The sequence below is a fragment of the Plodia interpunctella genome, chromosome 11 (genome assembly GCF_027563975.2).
Source record: "Plodia interpunctella isolate USDA-ARS_2022_Savannah chromosome 11, ilPloInte3.2, whole genome shotgun sequence".
Lineage (NCBI taxonomy): Eukaryota > Metazoa > Arthropoda > Insecta > Lepidoptera > Pyralidae > Plodia > Plodia interpunctella.
In genome coordinates this window covers 6,777,365-6,795,516 of record NC_071304.1, presented here as the reverse complement: position 1 = coordinate 6,795,516, position 18,152 = coordinate 6,777,365, and the positions used below count along the sequence as shown (strand labels likewise).

Below are 18,152 nucleotides of genomic sequence, written 5' to 3'. Positions count from 1 at the left end.
GATTACGACATGCCATAATCCCACTTTCTAATCCTTTTCACTGAGTGGTTTATATCAAGCCCAATCAAGTATCTATTGAAACACGGTCAATTCCCGCGCGGTGCTTCCGCGTGCGCGTACGGCGATGGCGCGGCGCCTGATGCGAGATCATTGCCAGATGCCGGCGATAGTTCGCGACGGGGTCAACAGCCACTGCCCTTGTTTTGCGCACTAATTTATTTCACCATATACCTACATACATCATAAATGAAATAAATAAATCATATCATCTACCTACAACGCCCTTACATGCAAATATCTGTAACCAGGCACAGCTCCTGATAAAAGCACTATTCAGAACTGACGACCTTATTCAACGAATGATTTGTGTACAACTACAATGTCATTACAATACACATGTACCTACTTCGGGTCATTAGACACTTGCACGTGTGATGCAATATTTATTATGCACATTATTCTGCGTCTGGAAAAATTTCCTGTCATATACCTAAGGTTAGGTGTTTTCCTGTTGATATTAATTTATTAGATTAACCTTCAGTAACATAAACTGGTTCTCTCTCCTACCATATTTTGATGTTTTTTCCCCTTGGTAAGTTCAGATAGATATAACTAGTTTGGTATAGAATAATATTAGAAAGTAATTAGAGAAATTGTTAGGTACTTAGTAATAAAAACACTTTAATTCAAATCGAAATTGAATTTTCCTTGAATGTTTCTGAAAATTCAGAAACAGAAAAAAAATCCAAGACACATTTTTAAAAACCACAGACCGACGCACTAAAAAGTCTAAGTTGGTTCCTATAGTCAGAGCTGCGAGTAAGTCGACCTGTCGTAATAAGTACCTATTATTATTTAGGGCTTATTTTATACTAGTCTAAATTTTAGGCAGTATGTTACAATACAGTGATATGAAAGCCACGAACAAATAACACAGCAACACTTAAGTGACAATTTGTTGTTGTATGGCTGATATAGGTACTTCTGTTTGTTTATTCGACTAATGGAATGGAACCCTGAAATGGATCTGATATTAGATAGCTATTATATCCATTCCAATGTAATATAGTCCTAACTGTTATTACGAAAGGGATTTTTGCGACATACATGACAACGACAGAACGCCATGCGCCATGCATTTGAGATTTCTATAGCACCACTTTTTTGTTCCAAATAAGTAGGTATTGTATGTATACATATACTTATTACCTAGCATTATATCCATTTCCAGAGTATGACTACTCATAGTTTAGTATGAACGAAGAACAAAATTATAATTTTTCATTCAAAAATACCGTACACTTAATTATCATTTACACATTAGGAATTCATTAAAATTCCAGCACTAATACAAATTTCAACTTTTAGCTTTTCTGCCTCGATTGTTTCATTTCAACGCATATAGAATTAAAGAGATACAATTGCTGTCATTTACGAAACTCTTAATTTGACATCCATTACGACAGCTCGATGATACTTATGATCAGAATATGTACCTACTTAAGTTTAATTTAATGCGCTTTAAAAGTGAAGGCAGAATTCGGATAGCTACTCCATTATTACCAGGCTTTCACTTTCCAAATGATAAAGGGCTTCAAGGTCGAACGTTTCTGGTATTTAGATCAGGTCCATTAATTAAGTTGATTAAGCTTTTTATTTTTCGATCGTAACACGACATCGTCATACTCTCTCTGTCATCTCATCAATTCATATTCTTGCCCGCATTTCGTGTATCCTATCTAGTAGATAAGGCTATTTTATTTGCAATTTCAGTAACCACTTCTCGAAAGTCAATCTTGTACAAATATGTAGGTACAAGAAGTTATTATGTGCTCACAGAAATTGAATGCCACCCGGTCCGGTCTGATCGGATGGGCAGCGTCTATTGAAGTGGCTTCTCATTGAAATGCGCTCATGTTCGAGCTATTGAACTAATGTATAAGGCCAGTCCTTGATCCAGTTGACATCACACCAGTTCAGGATAAATACAAATACACAAACTACATTCAGCCTCCAAAGGAATTTTCAATTAATCACAAGCACTTTACTTATGATGTGTAACGTCTTTTGTTTTGTTCATAAACAAAAACAATCTTACGACATTGATGTTAAATGTGAATGGAATTGTCAATACAAGTTGTAACAGTATTTGTTTGTTGCCAATTGAATTTGTAATATGAGATATTGATTCCTCTGGTTGACAAAGTCTTGGTGTGATGATTTTTTTATCTTTCAAATGTTTTCCCACGCAACACCGTCAACATAATTAAATGGCAAAGAATATATTTTAATAATTTTGTTTGTTTTCAGGTGTTTGCGATGTGGTACATGTGGACGACGTTATTGCTGGTGTCGTGTGCACTGGTGTGGGCTGACGAGGGGACTGGAGCGGAGGCACTGCTGTGGCGGACCACCACCGGCGCTCCGCCTCAGACTCACCAGCATCAAGCTGGACTATTTACTACAACCGCTTCTTTTGCCACTCCGACTACATTAGGAGACCAAACAGTTCCTGCGCAAGATACGAGGTTGCAACCCGTGCAAGCCACCTCCCGTGCTCCAAGTCTCACTCTAGATCGCAAAGCGAGCGAGCTTGCTTGGAGGTCATGGCTGCAGAGCCCAGAGAGCGGGAATCAGAATGCACCGCCAAGAAGGATCATAACAAAGTCACTGTTCATCACTCCGCTCGTGTGTCCTAAAGGACAACGTCTAGATCGAAATGGTTGCGTACAGGTAATTTACAATACTATTTATACTTGCACTCATACGAATGAAAAAAAATGCTTGTTCTCTTAAAAGAAATAACATTAGATTTTGTTAAATTAAAGGTCAATTAATTATTATAAATTTAGCACAATCAATTGATGTCCTGAAAATTTTAAAATAATTCTAATAAAATAAACTCAATAAACATAATTTTAAAAATATCTCAATGATTGGTTTTCAGGTGGTGACTGTAAACAAGGATGAACACGAACGCATTCTACTGGAGCAATTAAACGCGCTATTCCCGACTGCGTCAAGTGGAGGAGACTATGATTACGGGGACGACGAGCCAGGGCCTCTCCAACTGACCCTGCCCATAGGCTTAGACCCCCAAGCGGCACCGCTTCAAGGCCAGGAGCCGTCTACACAGGTAATTGTCTTTCTTACTATAAATGCAAAATTCTACATTACTTCGCTATCGACAATCCAATTTTGCAAATCATCTCCATCACAATAACTCCACAGTTCAATAATTAAATAACCAATGACAATTCAAGAAATTAAGGATGACACACACACAAGACTAAATAACATGTTTCCATGGAATAAGTAGGTACTCCGAACAGTACCTACTAATTACTTGCGTGTTTAATAAACTAAAAAAAATATTTTCAAATTTCAGGCTCAAGGTCTGCAACCTACTTTTGTCGACAAAAAAGACAGCAAGTTCCCGAGCGATGCCAGCATAGAAGCAGAACTTGAACTTTTGAAACTTCATCCAGGTCACAATCACACTGAAAGTTCCGATGTGTTGAATCACAATGTAATGAATACTTTACTACCCACCGCAGACAAACCAAAACGTGATAGTCCTGTTGATAAATCAGCGAGTACACAGTCACAAAACACTACCACGGATGAAGGACAAAAAGAAATCGTTTATGGACATGTAAATGTTGATCCTGTAGTGTATGGCTCGCAAAATGATAATCAAGAAAAAGGAACTAACACACATTTTGAAACACAAAAGAAAACATCTGCTGTTGTTGAGAAAGCGGTAATTAAAAATATGCCATCTATGGTTAATGACAACAAAACTGGAACTACGAACGCCTCATCTGAACATTTAAAAAAAGATACAGATAAAACTAAGCTGAATCCGGAAAATGACTATTCTGACATCGGTGAAGCTATAAAATTAATAAGCCGTTATGCCGAAGTAACTACAGATGATGATTATGCTAAAAACCAGAAGAAATATGCGATAAAAGAAGATAGCACTCTAGGCACCCGAACGAAACTACAATATCGGCGAAATAGGCCGAAGCCCGAAATGATAAGGGAACCTCAAGAATCTGGCTTGTCCTCGGATATATCGATTAAAGATAAAATACCTATGCGCACAGTTTATCCTAAAAACGAACAATATTACCGCTATCCGTGGATAGGTCAACATTCGCCAACGCCACCACCTAACTATCCATTCCGTCATCTGCAGGATTACTGGCCTGGTCGCACACAAATCGGGGGTGTCTACAATACGCACGAGAATCCGAGGCGGCATCATCACTCATATCCTCATTACTTTAGGCCTCGCGCATACAATTTTGGTAATTCTGAGATCTACTCTGGACAAGATCCTTTTTCTCATCAAAACCAAATGTACACTCACAGAGTCGCTCAAAGACATGCCAGTCCGTCTCGCTTCCACAACAAAAATCAAGAGTTATACAATCTCCTCGGATTGCGGCATTGGTTCAGTAACGAAGGCACTTCAAAGAGATAGCTTGGTTTCTTCTTTTTCATTAGACCAATCGATGTTACCCGACGACATGTAACGAAAGCTATGGAAAAATGAATCTTAGCGTAAATACATCCCTAGTAATATAATCAACTAATGCAATGGCAATTACTTTTAAAACATCTAGATAAAAGCTTTACTCGCTCGTATTTCCTTAAGTCATTTCTATCCATAGCTTTCATTATATTAGCCTATTTATTTCAAAGCCAAATATTAGAGTCATAGTTAAACTTTTTGTTTATTTTAAGTTCCTGTACATATTATCGCATTAAGTTAAGTGTTTTATCTTGCTAAATAGTATTATCGTTGTTTTGTATTATGTTAAATGTAAATTGTTGTATTAAAATGGCTAATTTATGTTTATTTGAACTCATTTTAAACTTTCGTGGTATGTATACTTACTAGATGGTTTTATATGTTTGATGTTCATAAGAAGATAATTTTTTACTCGTACAATTTTTGGCGCTGGCTTGCCATTAATTTTAGAATATTTATTTATCAATGTATAACAAACTAAATGCTTTGTCAAAAATGATAAATGTAGATATAGCTTGTAGGTAATGTTTGATTAATTCCAGACGTTAACCAAATGTAATCTTCGGACACTTGAAACCCACCTAAATCGTAACTATTGTGACCCGACTATGCAATTTGGTCACTAATTAACCACTGTCTACGAAAAAACTACGAATCCCTTGCATGGCGCACAACTTACATGTACTTTAAATACACCGGTGTAACTGCTATTTGTGACATTATTATTACTTAGCCACATGTTAAAATATTTGATGCAAAGTTTATAATATTTGAAACATACCTAGTTAACTAACTATGTCCCTTACAAAGTTAACTCGTAACGTATTACACATAAATAACGAACCCACCAAAGTTAGTATAAGATTTAGAAATTATTTATCAATATTGAACTATTATGTGTAGATGACTAATGTAATTTTGTTATTTGTTAAGTAAGTACGTATATCTCCGTTAAGGGCTAAATAATGAAATAAGCATTTCGTTTATCTATAGAAATTTATATATTTTTTGAATTTAAAAATATTAATGCAAGAATCAATGCAAAATGCGACAAACCGTTAATTTCGTTTCTATTTGTTAGATAAATGAAAAAAATAGAGTCAATAATATAAAATTTAAATAGACCTAAATCAGTAATGCATGGTATAAAGTATTTATCTTATTGTAAACTAAGATTTTTTAAATTTTATACCATATAATTTGATGAACGAAACTTAATTTTTATAATAAACCAGTGTATCAAACTACTGTTATTTTAATCCAAACCAAATTTTCACGGGGCGGTTTAGCATTCTAAATAATGTAACATATATATTTTGCGTCTTATGATACCTTTATGTAGATCGTAAAAAGTGAAATAGCATAAACAAAATAAGTCATTTCAAAGGCAAAGAATTATGAAATTTGGTGAAAAGTTATACAATGTCAGTGAAAAAATTAGTTCAGCATTTGCTGTAGCATAGTAAAGCCACAGGATATGTAGTATACTTCTGTCGTCATTCTCTTGAGTCACGCGTAATGCGCGCGCGCCGCCCTGCGTTTCTTATTCGTATCTCTGTCTGAACTTATTATTTTTGTGTAATAATAAAACACAGTAATAACAGACTTATACTATGCATGTTACTATCATACCAACTGTCACAATACTAACTGTAAAAAAAAAAACAAATTTCTATAAATAATTTTAAGCCGATTATGACAGTACAAGACAACAGCTTAACTTGCACATGTATTAAATTAAATATATTATGGAGGAGTTATTGAATAGAAATAGAATGCGTAATAGAAATACATAGCGATGAATAGCTCTTATACCTACTGTCTGTACTGTCCACGCTATGTTTTATAAAAAATGTATTAAAGTGAATTAATTAAAAACGATATCGAAAACTATTGTACAAATATTTAAGAATTTATTGAAATAGATTTAATCAAAGCATATATCTTGAGAATTTTTTCCTTATAGCAGAAATTTTACAAATCACAAGATTATTAATTAATGCCAGTATTTTATTGTAAATATGAATGTTATATTAAAACTTAAATCAAATGAACGCAATTCAATTTTTATTTCATCTCCGTATGTATTGCAGATGGTAAGTATGACAAAGAAATACAAATTATTACTGAAAGACATTTTATTGAAAAAAAATATTCAATTTATCAATAACATTGCTTGAATAAAAATTCCTAGAAGTTTCGTCAAAAACTAACTTGTTCAAAACAAAATATTCTGTACTTGCACATACTTTATTTAGCTCTCATGGAATGGGTAACTTTAATATAATAACATTTTAAATGATGATCAAAATAATAGAAACAAAACTATACTTATACACAAGCAATTTGTACAAAATATCACAATAATAAGAATACTTATGTAGTACTGAGAAACTTATATGTAACATAGGTACTCACACTTGGCCAATAGAATTTGACAGACGAGACAGAGGAGTATTATAGGTTCTTCTAAATGATACAATATCTACAACACTAATAATGTTAAAGAAACAAAAGTATATGCAAGGACAGTTAGACATCACTAAACATTGTTCACAGAGGATAGCTGCACATTCTTGGATTGTTTTGATCTGTGAGAAATCTCTACTATTAGCCCTAGCATCTTTAACTTATATTACAGACAGAAACTTAAACATCTTAATCTTGTTGTCTTTTTTATGACTGAAGACTTAATGAACGAGTAAGTACTAACAGACACAAATACCGATCCAAATTTCAGTTTGCGCACAGTCATTTCATCTGAATTCATAAATTTGGATGCTGTGTTCTGGAACATGGCTTAAAGTCAAGGATTGATACCTGGAAATAACATAAACAATATTTTCTACTCATGTATCATAAAAGTATATAGTTATCTTCAGGCAAGTAAGTCATTGACCCGTGGCTAAAGATTACAGATTTTAGAGTTGTCATTTAAAATCAGTCTCTTGTGTCAAGAGACTCAATTCTCAGACTTGATTCAAACATAATAAATAAATTATCTTACATCAATATGATGAACCAGTTACAGAAACAATTTATCCAAACATTTAAATTTCATAAAATATTAATTGTAATAATGAATAAATAGCAACTCTCAAACACAAACAGCATAATAATATACTTACCTAAATTAAATTTAGTTTATCCACTAATACCAAGGCAAATAGATTTATTTGGTATAAGTAGATGCTGTTTAAAACAATAGGGTAGATGACTAATTTTTATTTTGGCGTCTATTTTTTTTATAATGGTTGTGTTTATTGATTTAGATGATCATTATAGAATATTTTAAGTTGGTTGGAATGTCAACCCACTTAAAATCTTCTATAATGATCCAGCGGCAATTATTACTTGATCTTAAATATATTTCTTTTATCTAGAGGACATACTTTTTTACAATTTTCTGACCTTGTCATCTATCCTATTACTTGAATATCCATATATCACAGAAACCAAATGAACTAAACTATACTATACAGTTACTACTACTATATGCACCCAGTTATATCTTTATGAATCCTCATAATACCTGTGTTCAGGTCATTATTACAAGAATTTCAAAGAAAAAACAAAATAATATGTTGTGGATTGGATAAAATAGTCAAGCTAAAATGAAGACCTTAAAGAAAATATGCTTGCCACCTTGGTAATATATCATACACCTAAAGACATACAAATTTGTTACTTACTGATAAACATTGAATGAATACAGAAAATGCTTACCACTCAGAACTTCGATGATAGTAATAGCCTTCAATAGTAGCCGCTGACTTATGGAAGCATATGTAATAAAACCCAGCAAAAGAAGCACCATTTATGTCCTTAATTGTGTGGTCAGGAACTAAAAAATGTTCTTTCCACCTCATAAATACATAATCAGCCTTGGCGAGAGAGTCATAGTCAAATGAGTCCGAGTTGAATGTCTTCAAATACGGCACAAACAAATCGAATTTACTCTGAAACCAAAAAGTTCAAGTGTCAGTATCAAGAGCAGTGTAATCAATTGTATAGACTATTACTTTCGAAATTTGAAATTTTGTAAGAAACAGCCCTTATAACAAATAGTAAAATGAAGTATGAATGGCAATGACCTTTTTTCAAAATAAGTGATATATTAATGCTTGATAAAAAGATAGATGGAATATTAATCAAATGCTATAATATAATGTAAAAGACTACATTGAATACTACAACATATCATTAATGCAAATTAACTTACCCAATGTTTTCTATCAACATCTTCATCAGCATCCCATTTTCTTGTAAGAAAAGGATATTTGGCAGATATAATTTCTCCATCAAAAAACGTGGTCAGTGTTGGAAATTCCTCTGTCAAACCTTTTATTTTTAAATACCCGCATAGGTAAGAGTTTTCTTCATCAACATGCTGTGAAAATAAGATATCCTTTAACAAACAATAGATAAAGAAGCCTCCCTCCATGTGTTCACATTCAAATAATTCGCAAATTGTCAATTTCTTCGCAGTGTCAACGTGAATAAGTGCAATTGAAAAAGGCAAATGCATATTATCAATCATTATTACAAATTAAAAGGAAGTTTCGTAAAACTGCGTATTTTGTTTTGCGATACTAACCTGCAAAACCACTTCAACTTCATACGAATTTCCCTTGCTTTTTTGGTGCCCTTGAAACTTGGATCCGTTGTACAAAAGGGACTCCGTCACACCAGGCTGTTTAGAGTTAGCTGGTGGCGGTGGAGTAATATCCACTTTAACTGGCATTATTTCTCCATTAAAAACGGTGACCTAGCTTTGTATGTAAAACGTTTGACTGACAAGAATTTCACTCCTGTTGGGCAAGTGAACTAGTGCCGTTCGTTTATTTGACAGATGACATTTTCGATTCTAGTCATTTCCATTCTCTGATCCATTTTCAGAGTTTCCATTTTGTTCGTTTTGATTTCTATGTCTGCCTTTGGCAAATAGTAGGTATTGTACCTAATACGTAATTAGATAACAGATTACAAGAAAGAGATGTCTCATCTGAGCGATTCCCCAGTTTCTGCGCTGCCTTTGAGCGTTGAAATCATTTGGCTTTGCTAGTTTGTTATCTTTCTTTCGATTGGGGCGTAATAAATAAAAAGATAGATTGTTCATGATCGACGTCATTTTACTCTATGGTTTAATGGTAGGATTTCGTTTCGTCGTTGGTTTCGTTGACCGACCAACCAACTTGTATAGATTGTTTTGTTTTGTGATTTAGTTTTAATTTAAAAGTCGCATTTTACGTTTTAACATAATGCTATCCTCCATTGTATCAAATTGTGATAATATTGTTGAATGCCTTAACTCTTCGGACGTTTTGTGATTTCCAAGCAATAGTAGTGATATTTTCCCACATAATTATGGTTAACTGACGTTAGACTGTGCATCCTCAATTATGGCAGACTCAGGTTATTATCACAGCGATTATATTCGTCACCCAGTATTGCACGAACTGGGTGTCAAGTATGGAATCAAAACTGAGTGTATTCCAGAAATAGCTTTACCGTCTAAGTTGGAGGAGCTCAAGGATGTCATACGTAGAGAAATACGTAAGGAACTTAAAATAAAAGAAGGTGCGGAGAAGTTGCGCGAAGTCGCTACCGACAGAAGATCTCTCTCCGACGTCGCCAACATCGTCAAAAAAGCTAACATAAAACTGAATGAGCTTAAATCTGACCTGCAAGAACTTGAATCACAATTACTGCTTTCGCGTGGTCAATCCACTCCCACCTCACCGGAGGACCTGTCTTATGATGAAGAGATTATCCTGGCTTCAGAGGCGGCCCAACAGCAACGCCAGCTTGGAGAGGCTACAACTGATCGTAAGTTAGCATCACTACAAAAACAGTTGAATATTGAACAGAAGGTAAAACAGGGCGCAGAGAACATGATACAAAGTATCACTAGCAGTAACCAATCTCGTGATAAAAAACTTCTTGCTGAGGCACATCAAATGCTTGCCGATTCTAAAGCCAAGATTGAGTATTTGAAGTTACGTATAAACAAAATGTCTAAACAGCAAAAAGGTGACACTGCTGGATCTAATGGTGATGGCAAAAGTTCTGACATTAGTGGTGTTGATGCTTTGTTGGATGAACGAATTGCTGAGTTGAGAAACAGGCTGAGAATTGAAGCAGCTGTTGTAGAGGGATCAAAGAATGCTATCAGACTGTTACAAACTGACAAGAAAGTGACTGACAAGAAAGCTTTACAAGAAGCTCAAATGAGCCTATTAGAGTCATCTCAGAAATTGGAGCTATTACGTGTTTCCCTAGACTTGAGAAGGCAAGAACTGCCATCTGAAAGTGCTGCATTTATTGAACTGGGACATGAGATACGTAGTACTGGGTCGAGCCCTGGATATGTTAGCTTGTCTGGTAGCAGTGGATCTAGGTCTCAGTTCTTGTCTCCTGCGCCTATGATTAGCCAGTGTGTGCAGGTGACAGGTACTTTAGAAGTCAGATTAATGGGGTGCCAGGACTTGCTGGAAGATGTGCCTGGACGTAGCCGTAGAGACCCTCTAGCTAGCCCTTCAGACTTGAAGTCCTTTGTCAAGGGTGTCGCGATCCGGAACTCTATGAAGTATACATATAGTATCAAAGAAGATACAAGCAATGAAATCATGGCAGTGATGAAGTTAGACAACCACACAGTTGCCCAAACTAGTTGGAGGCCTTGTTCCCAACAAGCCTGGGACCAACGGTGAGATATTCTTAAACTTTAACAGCTTTATTATTAACTATGTCTGTCTAGAGCTTTTCCTTCCACCCTTTGGAATAAAAATTATCTTAATTTGTTTTGGCAAAAGGATTGTGCCTGAGCTACCTACTTCAATACATAGTAATATTTTAATGTATTTCTGATAGCTGCAATTTATATAATAATGTGCAGCAGAAGTTGTACTAATTGCTCTTATCACCTGTATCTGTGCTTCCTTGAGCCTTAATCTAGATATGATTCCTTTCCTATTACTCACACTATCTTATCTTCTAGTACAGTTTACTTATGTGTTTAACATGACTAACATTATGATATATATGTTAAACTTATAAAATAAAATATAAAGTTCCAATATATATGTTGAGATAAATACAATATTTTTTTATAAAAAATAATTATTCAACCATTTATTATAAATGAGCATACATACAGTCTGTCAAGAAATCGAAGAAAACTGATTTTTGACGAACTACATTTTTTTGCCATTGCAATTCCAAATAGAATGATCGAGATTGGTTGAAACACCCAGTGTTGCCAGCCAACAGGAGGCATCACCCTCCTATAATTTATTTCTTGACAGGGTTGTTATCTTAATCTCGTTAATTGTTATCCTTACATATTATAAAACAAAGTCCTCTACCGCGTTTGTCGGTCTGTTCGCAATAAACTCAAAAACTACGGCACGGATTTTCATGCAGTTTTCACCATAAAGTGATTCCTGAGGAAGGTTTAGAAGTATAATTTATTTTAATTTTTTACCCGAGCAAGTTAAGCCGAAATTGGCGCTAGTAGAAAAATAAAGTTAATTTTTATGATAATTTTAATTAGCATGCAATGAAATAAGTATTCCTTTTACTTTACAGTTTTACCATCAAATTGGATAAATCAAGAGAACTTGAAATTGGAGTACATTGGAAAGACTGGAGAGGTCTCTGTGCTATAAAGTTTTTGAGATTAGAAGAATTCATTGATGATATAAGACACGGCATGGCCTTAGAGCTCGAACCTCGTGGTGTATTATTTGCAGAAATAAAATTTTTGAATCCCATTATATCCAGAAAACCAAAACTTCAAAGGCAGAGGAAAATATTCAAGCAACAAGGGAAGAATATTCCCCGACCATCTTATGGTGACATGCACATTCCAGCTGTTGTCTTGGGGAGATTACTCAAGCATTCTTCTCCATCAATACAAAATATCCAAAAAGCACATATTCATCAGCAGCAAGGCAGCTTTGAATCTACATCTCTTGACAACAGGGATATTGAAAATCCAAATGTCACACTTGGAGGAATGGCTGGGGTAAGACCCCTGGGCTTACCTTCCACACCAACCACCCCACAGCCTTCTTCAGCTCCACCAAAACCCACACTTCCTCTACAACCCCCACCAAATGTCTCCACTTTGCGTATGGAAAAAGAGCTGCAAGAAGCATTTGCTTTCTTGGAAGATTCTTATACCAGGGATAATTATGTTGTGAAAGAACCACAAACACCTTGTGATGCCCCATTGGTAGAGTATCCACCATCACCATCTCCAAAACTGGTTCTTGAATATCCTAGCAATGAGGATCAAATTGTAGATGTCACCAGCAATATGAGGATATCAACATCGCGCTCCTCATCTGTTATAGAAACAATGGGCAAAGAACAGGATTCCAGGCGACAGTCAAGTGACATGTCTATGGGCAGCTTCCGGTTATTAAGTGTCCTTGGACGAGGTCATTTTGGGAAAGTAATTTTAGCTCAGTACAAACCTACAAATGAATATTTTGCAATCAAAGCTTTAAAAAAGGGTGATATTATAGCAAGAGATGAAGTAGACTCTTTGTTATCAGAAAAGAGGATTTTTGAGGTAGCTAATGCAATCAGACATCCCTTTTTGGTTAATTTATTTGCATGTTTCCAAACTGAACAACATGTCTGTTTTGTGATGGAGTATGCAGCAGGCGGTGATCTTATGATGCACATTCATGCCGACGTGTTCACAGAACCTAGGGCAGTATTCTATGCAGCTTGTGTAGTATTAGGCCTACAGTATTTACATGAAAATAACATTATATATAGAGATTTAAAGTTAGATAACTTACTTTTGGATACTGAGGGTTATGTTAAAATTGCTGATTTTGGCCTTTGTAAAGAAGGTATGGGGTGGGGTGACCGCACTGGTACGTTCTGTGGAACTCCGGAATTTCTTGCTCCTGAAGTATTAACGGAAACTTCATACACGCGGGCTGTAGATTGGTGGGGACTAGGAGTTTTGATATTTGAAATGTTGGTTGGTGAATCACCTTTTCCTGGGGAGGATGAGGGTGAAGTATTCGATTCTATAGTGAACGACGAAGTTCGTTACCCGAGAACTTTGTCTCTAGAAGCGATAGCATTAATGCGACGTTTATTAAGGAAAAATCCTGACAGACGATTAGGATCGTCTGAGCGGGATGCCGAAGATGTAAAGAAACAGGCATTCTTCCGAAATGTACATTGGGAGCAACTTCTGCTTCGTAAAGTAAAGCCACCATTTGTGCCAACGATTAATAATCTAGAAGATGTTAGTAATTTCGATAGCGAATTTACTTCAGAAGCGGCAGTATTGACTCCGCCTAAGGAGCCGCGGCCTCTTTCTACCACAGACCATAAAATGTTTGAAGATTTTACATACATGGCAGACTGGTGTTAAATATGTTGGATGATCAATATTTCACAAAATTGACAAATGACCATTGACTAAGATATGTGTGGCTATGTGGGTCGCCATACGCTCGACTATCACATACTTGGATAAGTAGAAAAATGTAATTGAAAAAGCAATATAATATTTAGGTACGTTTAACATAAATAAATCAGTTTTATTATTTATATTTTAGACCATGGTAATTCACATATCGATTAATGGTCTTGTAAAAATGGAAAGGGTAATGTGATTGTTCAAGATTTATTGAATTCTAATATAAGTCCCTACCCTGTCTATAAACCATACCCACAACAAATTAAAAACAGTAGATTGTACCAGCACTTGTATTGTAGTAAACAATAACCCCTATTGCCTTACGAATGATTGAGAAATATGTATTTTGATAATATCATTGTTCTCTCTACATCAGAGTGTCTTCAGGGACCTCTTGTTATCTTGTATTTAATGCTGTTAAATGCAATATTTTTAATAATTGTGTAATTTAATAAGTTTTAAATAGTGGTAATGTTTATTTTTTTAAAACATCGTGTTATAGATTTATATATTATGTAGTTATGAATTGATTAACGTAGAGGTATGTTATAAATAACTAATAATAAGTGAAGGCGTGTCAAATCATATTACGTTTTCAGTCAATTGTTTACTTATTCAGCGAAATAAAGGTATCAAAACACTAACCTGTTTTTTTCATGATCCTCTCCTATATTGACACATTAGGTACCTACATTGCATATCCGTAATTTACCAACATTGGTGGCTATGCTAAAACAGCCTTGGTAGCGCTGATATGCAACAATAGCATCCCTAAAAAGGGTTCCCCGAATGTTCAACATTTTAAGGTTTAAGTATCACAAGATGTTTTTGTCTGAGACGGATCCACGGTTAGGTTAGGTATCTATCTTATATGAGGACCTCTGTGGCTTAGTGGTAAAGTGCTTGCCTCTGAACCGAGAGGTCCCGGGTTCGATCCCCGGTCGGGTCATGATGGAAAATGATCTTTTTCGGATTGACCCGGGTCTTGTCATATAAATATAGTACCGTTGAGTTAGTAACCCATAGTCTCGAACTTACTTTGGGACTAGCACAATCTGTGTGTGATTTGCCCTAATATATTTGTGAATATCTAGTAATAGATTTTCGAGAATGATCGGAGACGGTCAGGAAATGTTCTCGGGTTTCCTCGAGAATAATCTTCAGATCGTTCCCATGAAAATTCTCTTGTGAATCTGTGGGAATTTTTAAGATGGTAAACTTGCGAGAAAAGATAATTTCTCAGCGGCATTAAAAAAATGCAGCTGTACTGTAATTAAAACAACAAATGCAGGACTGTAAGAATCTAATATTATAAGTTGCAAATGAGCATAATCTGGAATTGATTACAGGATGTGTACCAAAATTATTTAAGATGTAAAGAAGTGATAATGTCTCAAAACACCACATTATCAAACTCATATCAAAGTATAAATAAATTATGCCATCAATCAGTATTGATCAGGATAATGACTAGCTTTTGGATGTATAGCTAGGAAAAATTAACCATAATACTTTAACCACATTTAACATGATTCATGTTTATTTATGATATACCAACTCTGCTTTTTAAATTGCATAAATGAGACAAAACATTTAATATTCTTTTCAGGATCAAATACCAACCATTACAGAAGAACATGGTATGAATAAGTAATTTTGAAGCAACAGACTAATATGCTTCATTATTTTAGAACTTATCACATCATTATATCTACCATAGGAAGGCCACTAGACATAGCTCTCTCATGACAGAACATAACCCTCATTGATTTCAACATAAATACACAGTGAGGCAGAAAGCAGATTATAAGGTATATATGATTCTCGGATCAATCAAACATCATTTTCAGCTTAAATAGCATAAAAATATTATGTGATGGGCATAGTAATATTACATTTAAATATAATCATAAAGTTGTTGTGTGTTTGAAATGCCTAAAGTGATTACCTATTTAAAAAACAATTAACATGTAAAAAAAAACTAAAACTTCTAACTCAATTATTGAAATCCTAGCTTCGACTGGCAGAGCAGATTTAGAGCCCACTACTGTCTAATAATACTTAAGTAGATAAATATGTTTGATGTGATTGGACAGTTAGCCCTATCTATCACTTGTGAAACATAATAGAGTAGATGACATTTTTTTATTTTGGCAACTATTCCAAGCCCCTTATAGGTATCATTAGAAACACCGGTGAAAAAATTACTGTGATACTATGAAAGCTTTTAAAGATACGACAAAAATAAAATCACATTTTTGGAGTCATCCAAACCCAATATTAAAAGATACTTTAACATGACGTCACAATAGAAATAAAGTAATATCTTAACGAAAAAAGCTGTTTGACAGTTATCTTAAATATTGCATTTATGGTGATGACTTTTTAATGAAAGGTTTTTTTAAACAGACTTTCCAACCAACTTTAAATCTTTGTATAATGATCCAGTGGAATTGTTACAATCTATGAATCATCATAATAATCTTAAATATACCTATTTTATCTATACAATTTTTTTAACTTGTCATCTACCCTATTTTAACACTGTTCCATATGATAAATGTAGACTATATGATACATATCTTAGAAAGAGGTGGAACAGGTGAACTTTCATAAGTACACTTTTTAGACAATGGATCTATGCTTACAAAATCATTTCTTGCTCAAATAGTGCTTCAAACTATATCCTAGGAGATTGTTTTTTTACTGAATTATATGGAACTATAAATTCTACTATCACATCCATTGGCTAAAGTGTCTTCCATAGTATAAAATAAATTAAATACACTTTGAAATAGTGGACTTCACACAACTGAAGGTAATGAAATAGATATTATTCTGCTCAAAGAATCTTTTATATTGCTTCTCTATCTTAACTATGCAAATGGTACATACACATAATAATGAAGCTTTATTAGATACTACACACCCTGAAAAATTGCTTTTAATTAAATGTCTTTTAGAGAAGCAAAATAATTACATAAATTTACATTATTGTACCCAATACATTTCTAAAGTATTCTCATTCTCAATACAATACAGTATAGAAGACATCATCTTAGGAAAATTGCTCCTAGAATCTTAATAAAACTACAACATTTCATCCTAATTGATATCAAAACTGAGTATTCATCTAATTCACATGACTCTCAAAAACTGAACTAACGGATTACAATGGAATTGACTAATTTCAACTCTTTCATTAGTTCAAAGTACAATGATAACTTTGAACTCATTAAAACAAAAGGGGTAAAGACTGTTAATACTCTACATTATATATACACAATTCACACAAGAGCTGACAGTCTCAAAAAAGATGTAGAATATACAACAGTCCCTAGGAAGCTCACATTCGTGAACCTTTTTGTTGCAGCACCTTGGCACGGTCTGTGGGTTCAATATCATTGCTGTTGAGAGAATTGCCACATTCACGGCTTACAACACACAAAAATTCAGCATGTTCATCATTGCCATAGTTGTACTGAGAACCAATATTTATTAACTGTTCAAACTTCCATCCATCAGACATGGTTGATACCATTTGTGTTAACTCTTCCTCATGAAATTGCAAAACTCTGTAAACATGTTTCTTGGAATCTTTCAAGGGTCTTCTTTCTCTCAAGCATATACGTTCTTTGACTAGTCTAATGAGCTCTGTAATATTGTAAAACTCCGCTTCTTCTAATACTCCTTCTTCAGCGATGTCATTGTTGATAACCAGTTTACCATGACGAAGATAGTTGAGCACTGGTGAAAAATATGTGGGATCTCTGTCTATTAAATATGCGCCAGTTTCGTCCTGTAACAAAACACACCCAGGAAATTGTATGATATAAAATTATCAGGTTAATCAAATACAAAAGAATAAATAAATTAATACAAACCCTGTCTGAAATCAAATCACTGTCCTCTTGAACTAATCGATATAAAAATGAATTAGGATCCCTAGACAAAGTAGTTTTAGTTGTTAGAAAATATGTTCCACCTACGTTAAGTTTGACCCATTGTTTACTACTTCGCCTTTCATTGTTAAATTTTTGTATATTTTCTTTCGAAAAATCTCCGTCACCTACAAAGTCCGCCATCGCGTATCATAAACAAATCAGTTTCTTTTTAAAATAATAAAATCATTCCATAAACTCCTATTCTACCGTA

General features: G+C 34.4%; 4 protein-coding genes across 4 annotated transcripts in view; 2 read left to right on the top strand and 2 right to left on the bottom strand.

Moving 5' to 3' along the window:
* LOC128673955 (uncharacterized) overlaps positions 1-4,870 on the top strand; it is a 34,519-nt gene extending 29,649 nt beyond the window's left edge. The window contains exons 3-5 of the mRNA XM_053752146.2: positions 2,311-2,733; positions 2,948-3,136; positions 3,389-4,870. Coding sequence (XP_053608121.1) covers positions 2,320-2,733; positions 2,948-3,136; positions 3,389-4,492 — 1,707 coding nt within the window. The 5' untranslated portion in view covers positions 2,311-2,319 and the 3' untranslated portion in view covers positions 4,493-4,870. The remainder of the gene's footprint in view (positions 1-2,310; positions 2,734-2,947; positions 3,137-3,388) is intronic.
* A 1,793-nt stretch (positions 4,871-6,663) lies between these two features.
* Positions 6,664-9,389, bottom strand: LOC128673957 (glucose-induced degradation protein 4 homolog). Its single transcript, XM_053752148.2, has 4 exons — positions 9,141-9,389; positions 8,766-8,933; positions 8,270-8,502; positions 6,664-7,363 (listed from the first exon to the last, which is right to left on the bottom strand). The coding sequence occupies exons 1-4, from the start codon at positions 9,285-9,287 to the stop codon at positions 7,300-7,302; spliced, it is 612 nt and encodes a 203-aa protein (XP_053608123.1). The 5' UTR covers positions 9,288-9,389; the 3' UTR covers positions 6,664-7,299.
* Positions 9,390-9,578: 189 nt separating this feature from the next.
* Pkn (Protein kinase N) lies at positions 9,579-14,641 on the top strand. Its single transcript, XM_053752145.2, has 2 exons — positions 9,579-11,252; positions 12,134-14,641. Exons 1-2 carry the CDS (start codon positions 9,946-9,948, stop codon positions 13,947-13,949), a joined length of 3,123 nt encoding a protein of 1,040 aa, XP_053608120.1. The 5' UTR covers positions 9,579-9,945; the 3' UTR covers positions 13,950-14,641.
* A 642-nt stretch (positions 14,642-15,283) lies between these two features.
* Positions 15,284-18,116, bottom strand: inc (insomniac). Its single transcript, XM_053752147.1, has 2 exons — positions 17,882-18,116; positions 15,284-17,796 (listed from the first exon to the last, which is right to left on the bottom strand). The coding sequence occupies exons 1-2, from the start codon at positions 18,080-18,082 to the stop codon at positions 17,344-17,346; spliced, it is 654 nt and encodes a 217-aa protein (XP_053608122.1). The 5' UTR covers positions 18,083-18,116; the 3' UTR covers positions 15,284-17,343.
* Positions 18,117-18,152: the final 36 nt, after the last annotated feature.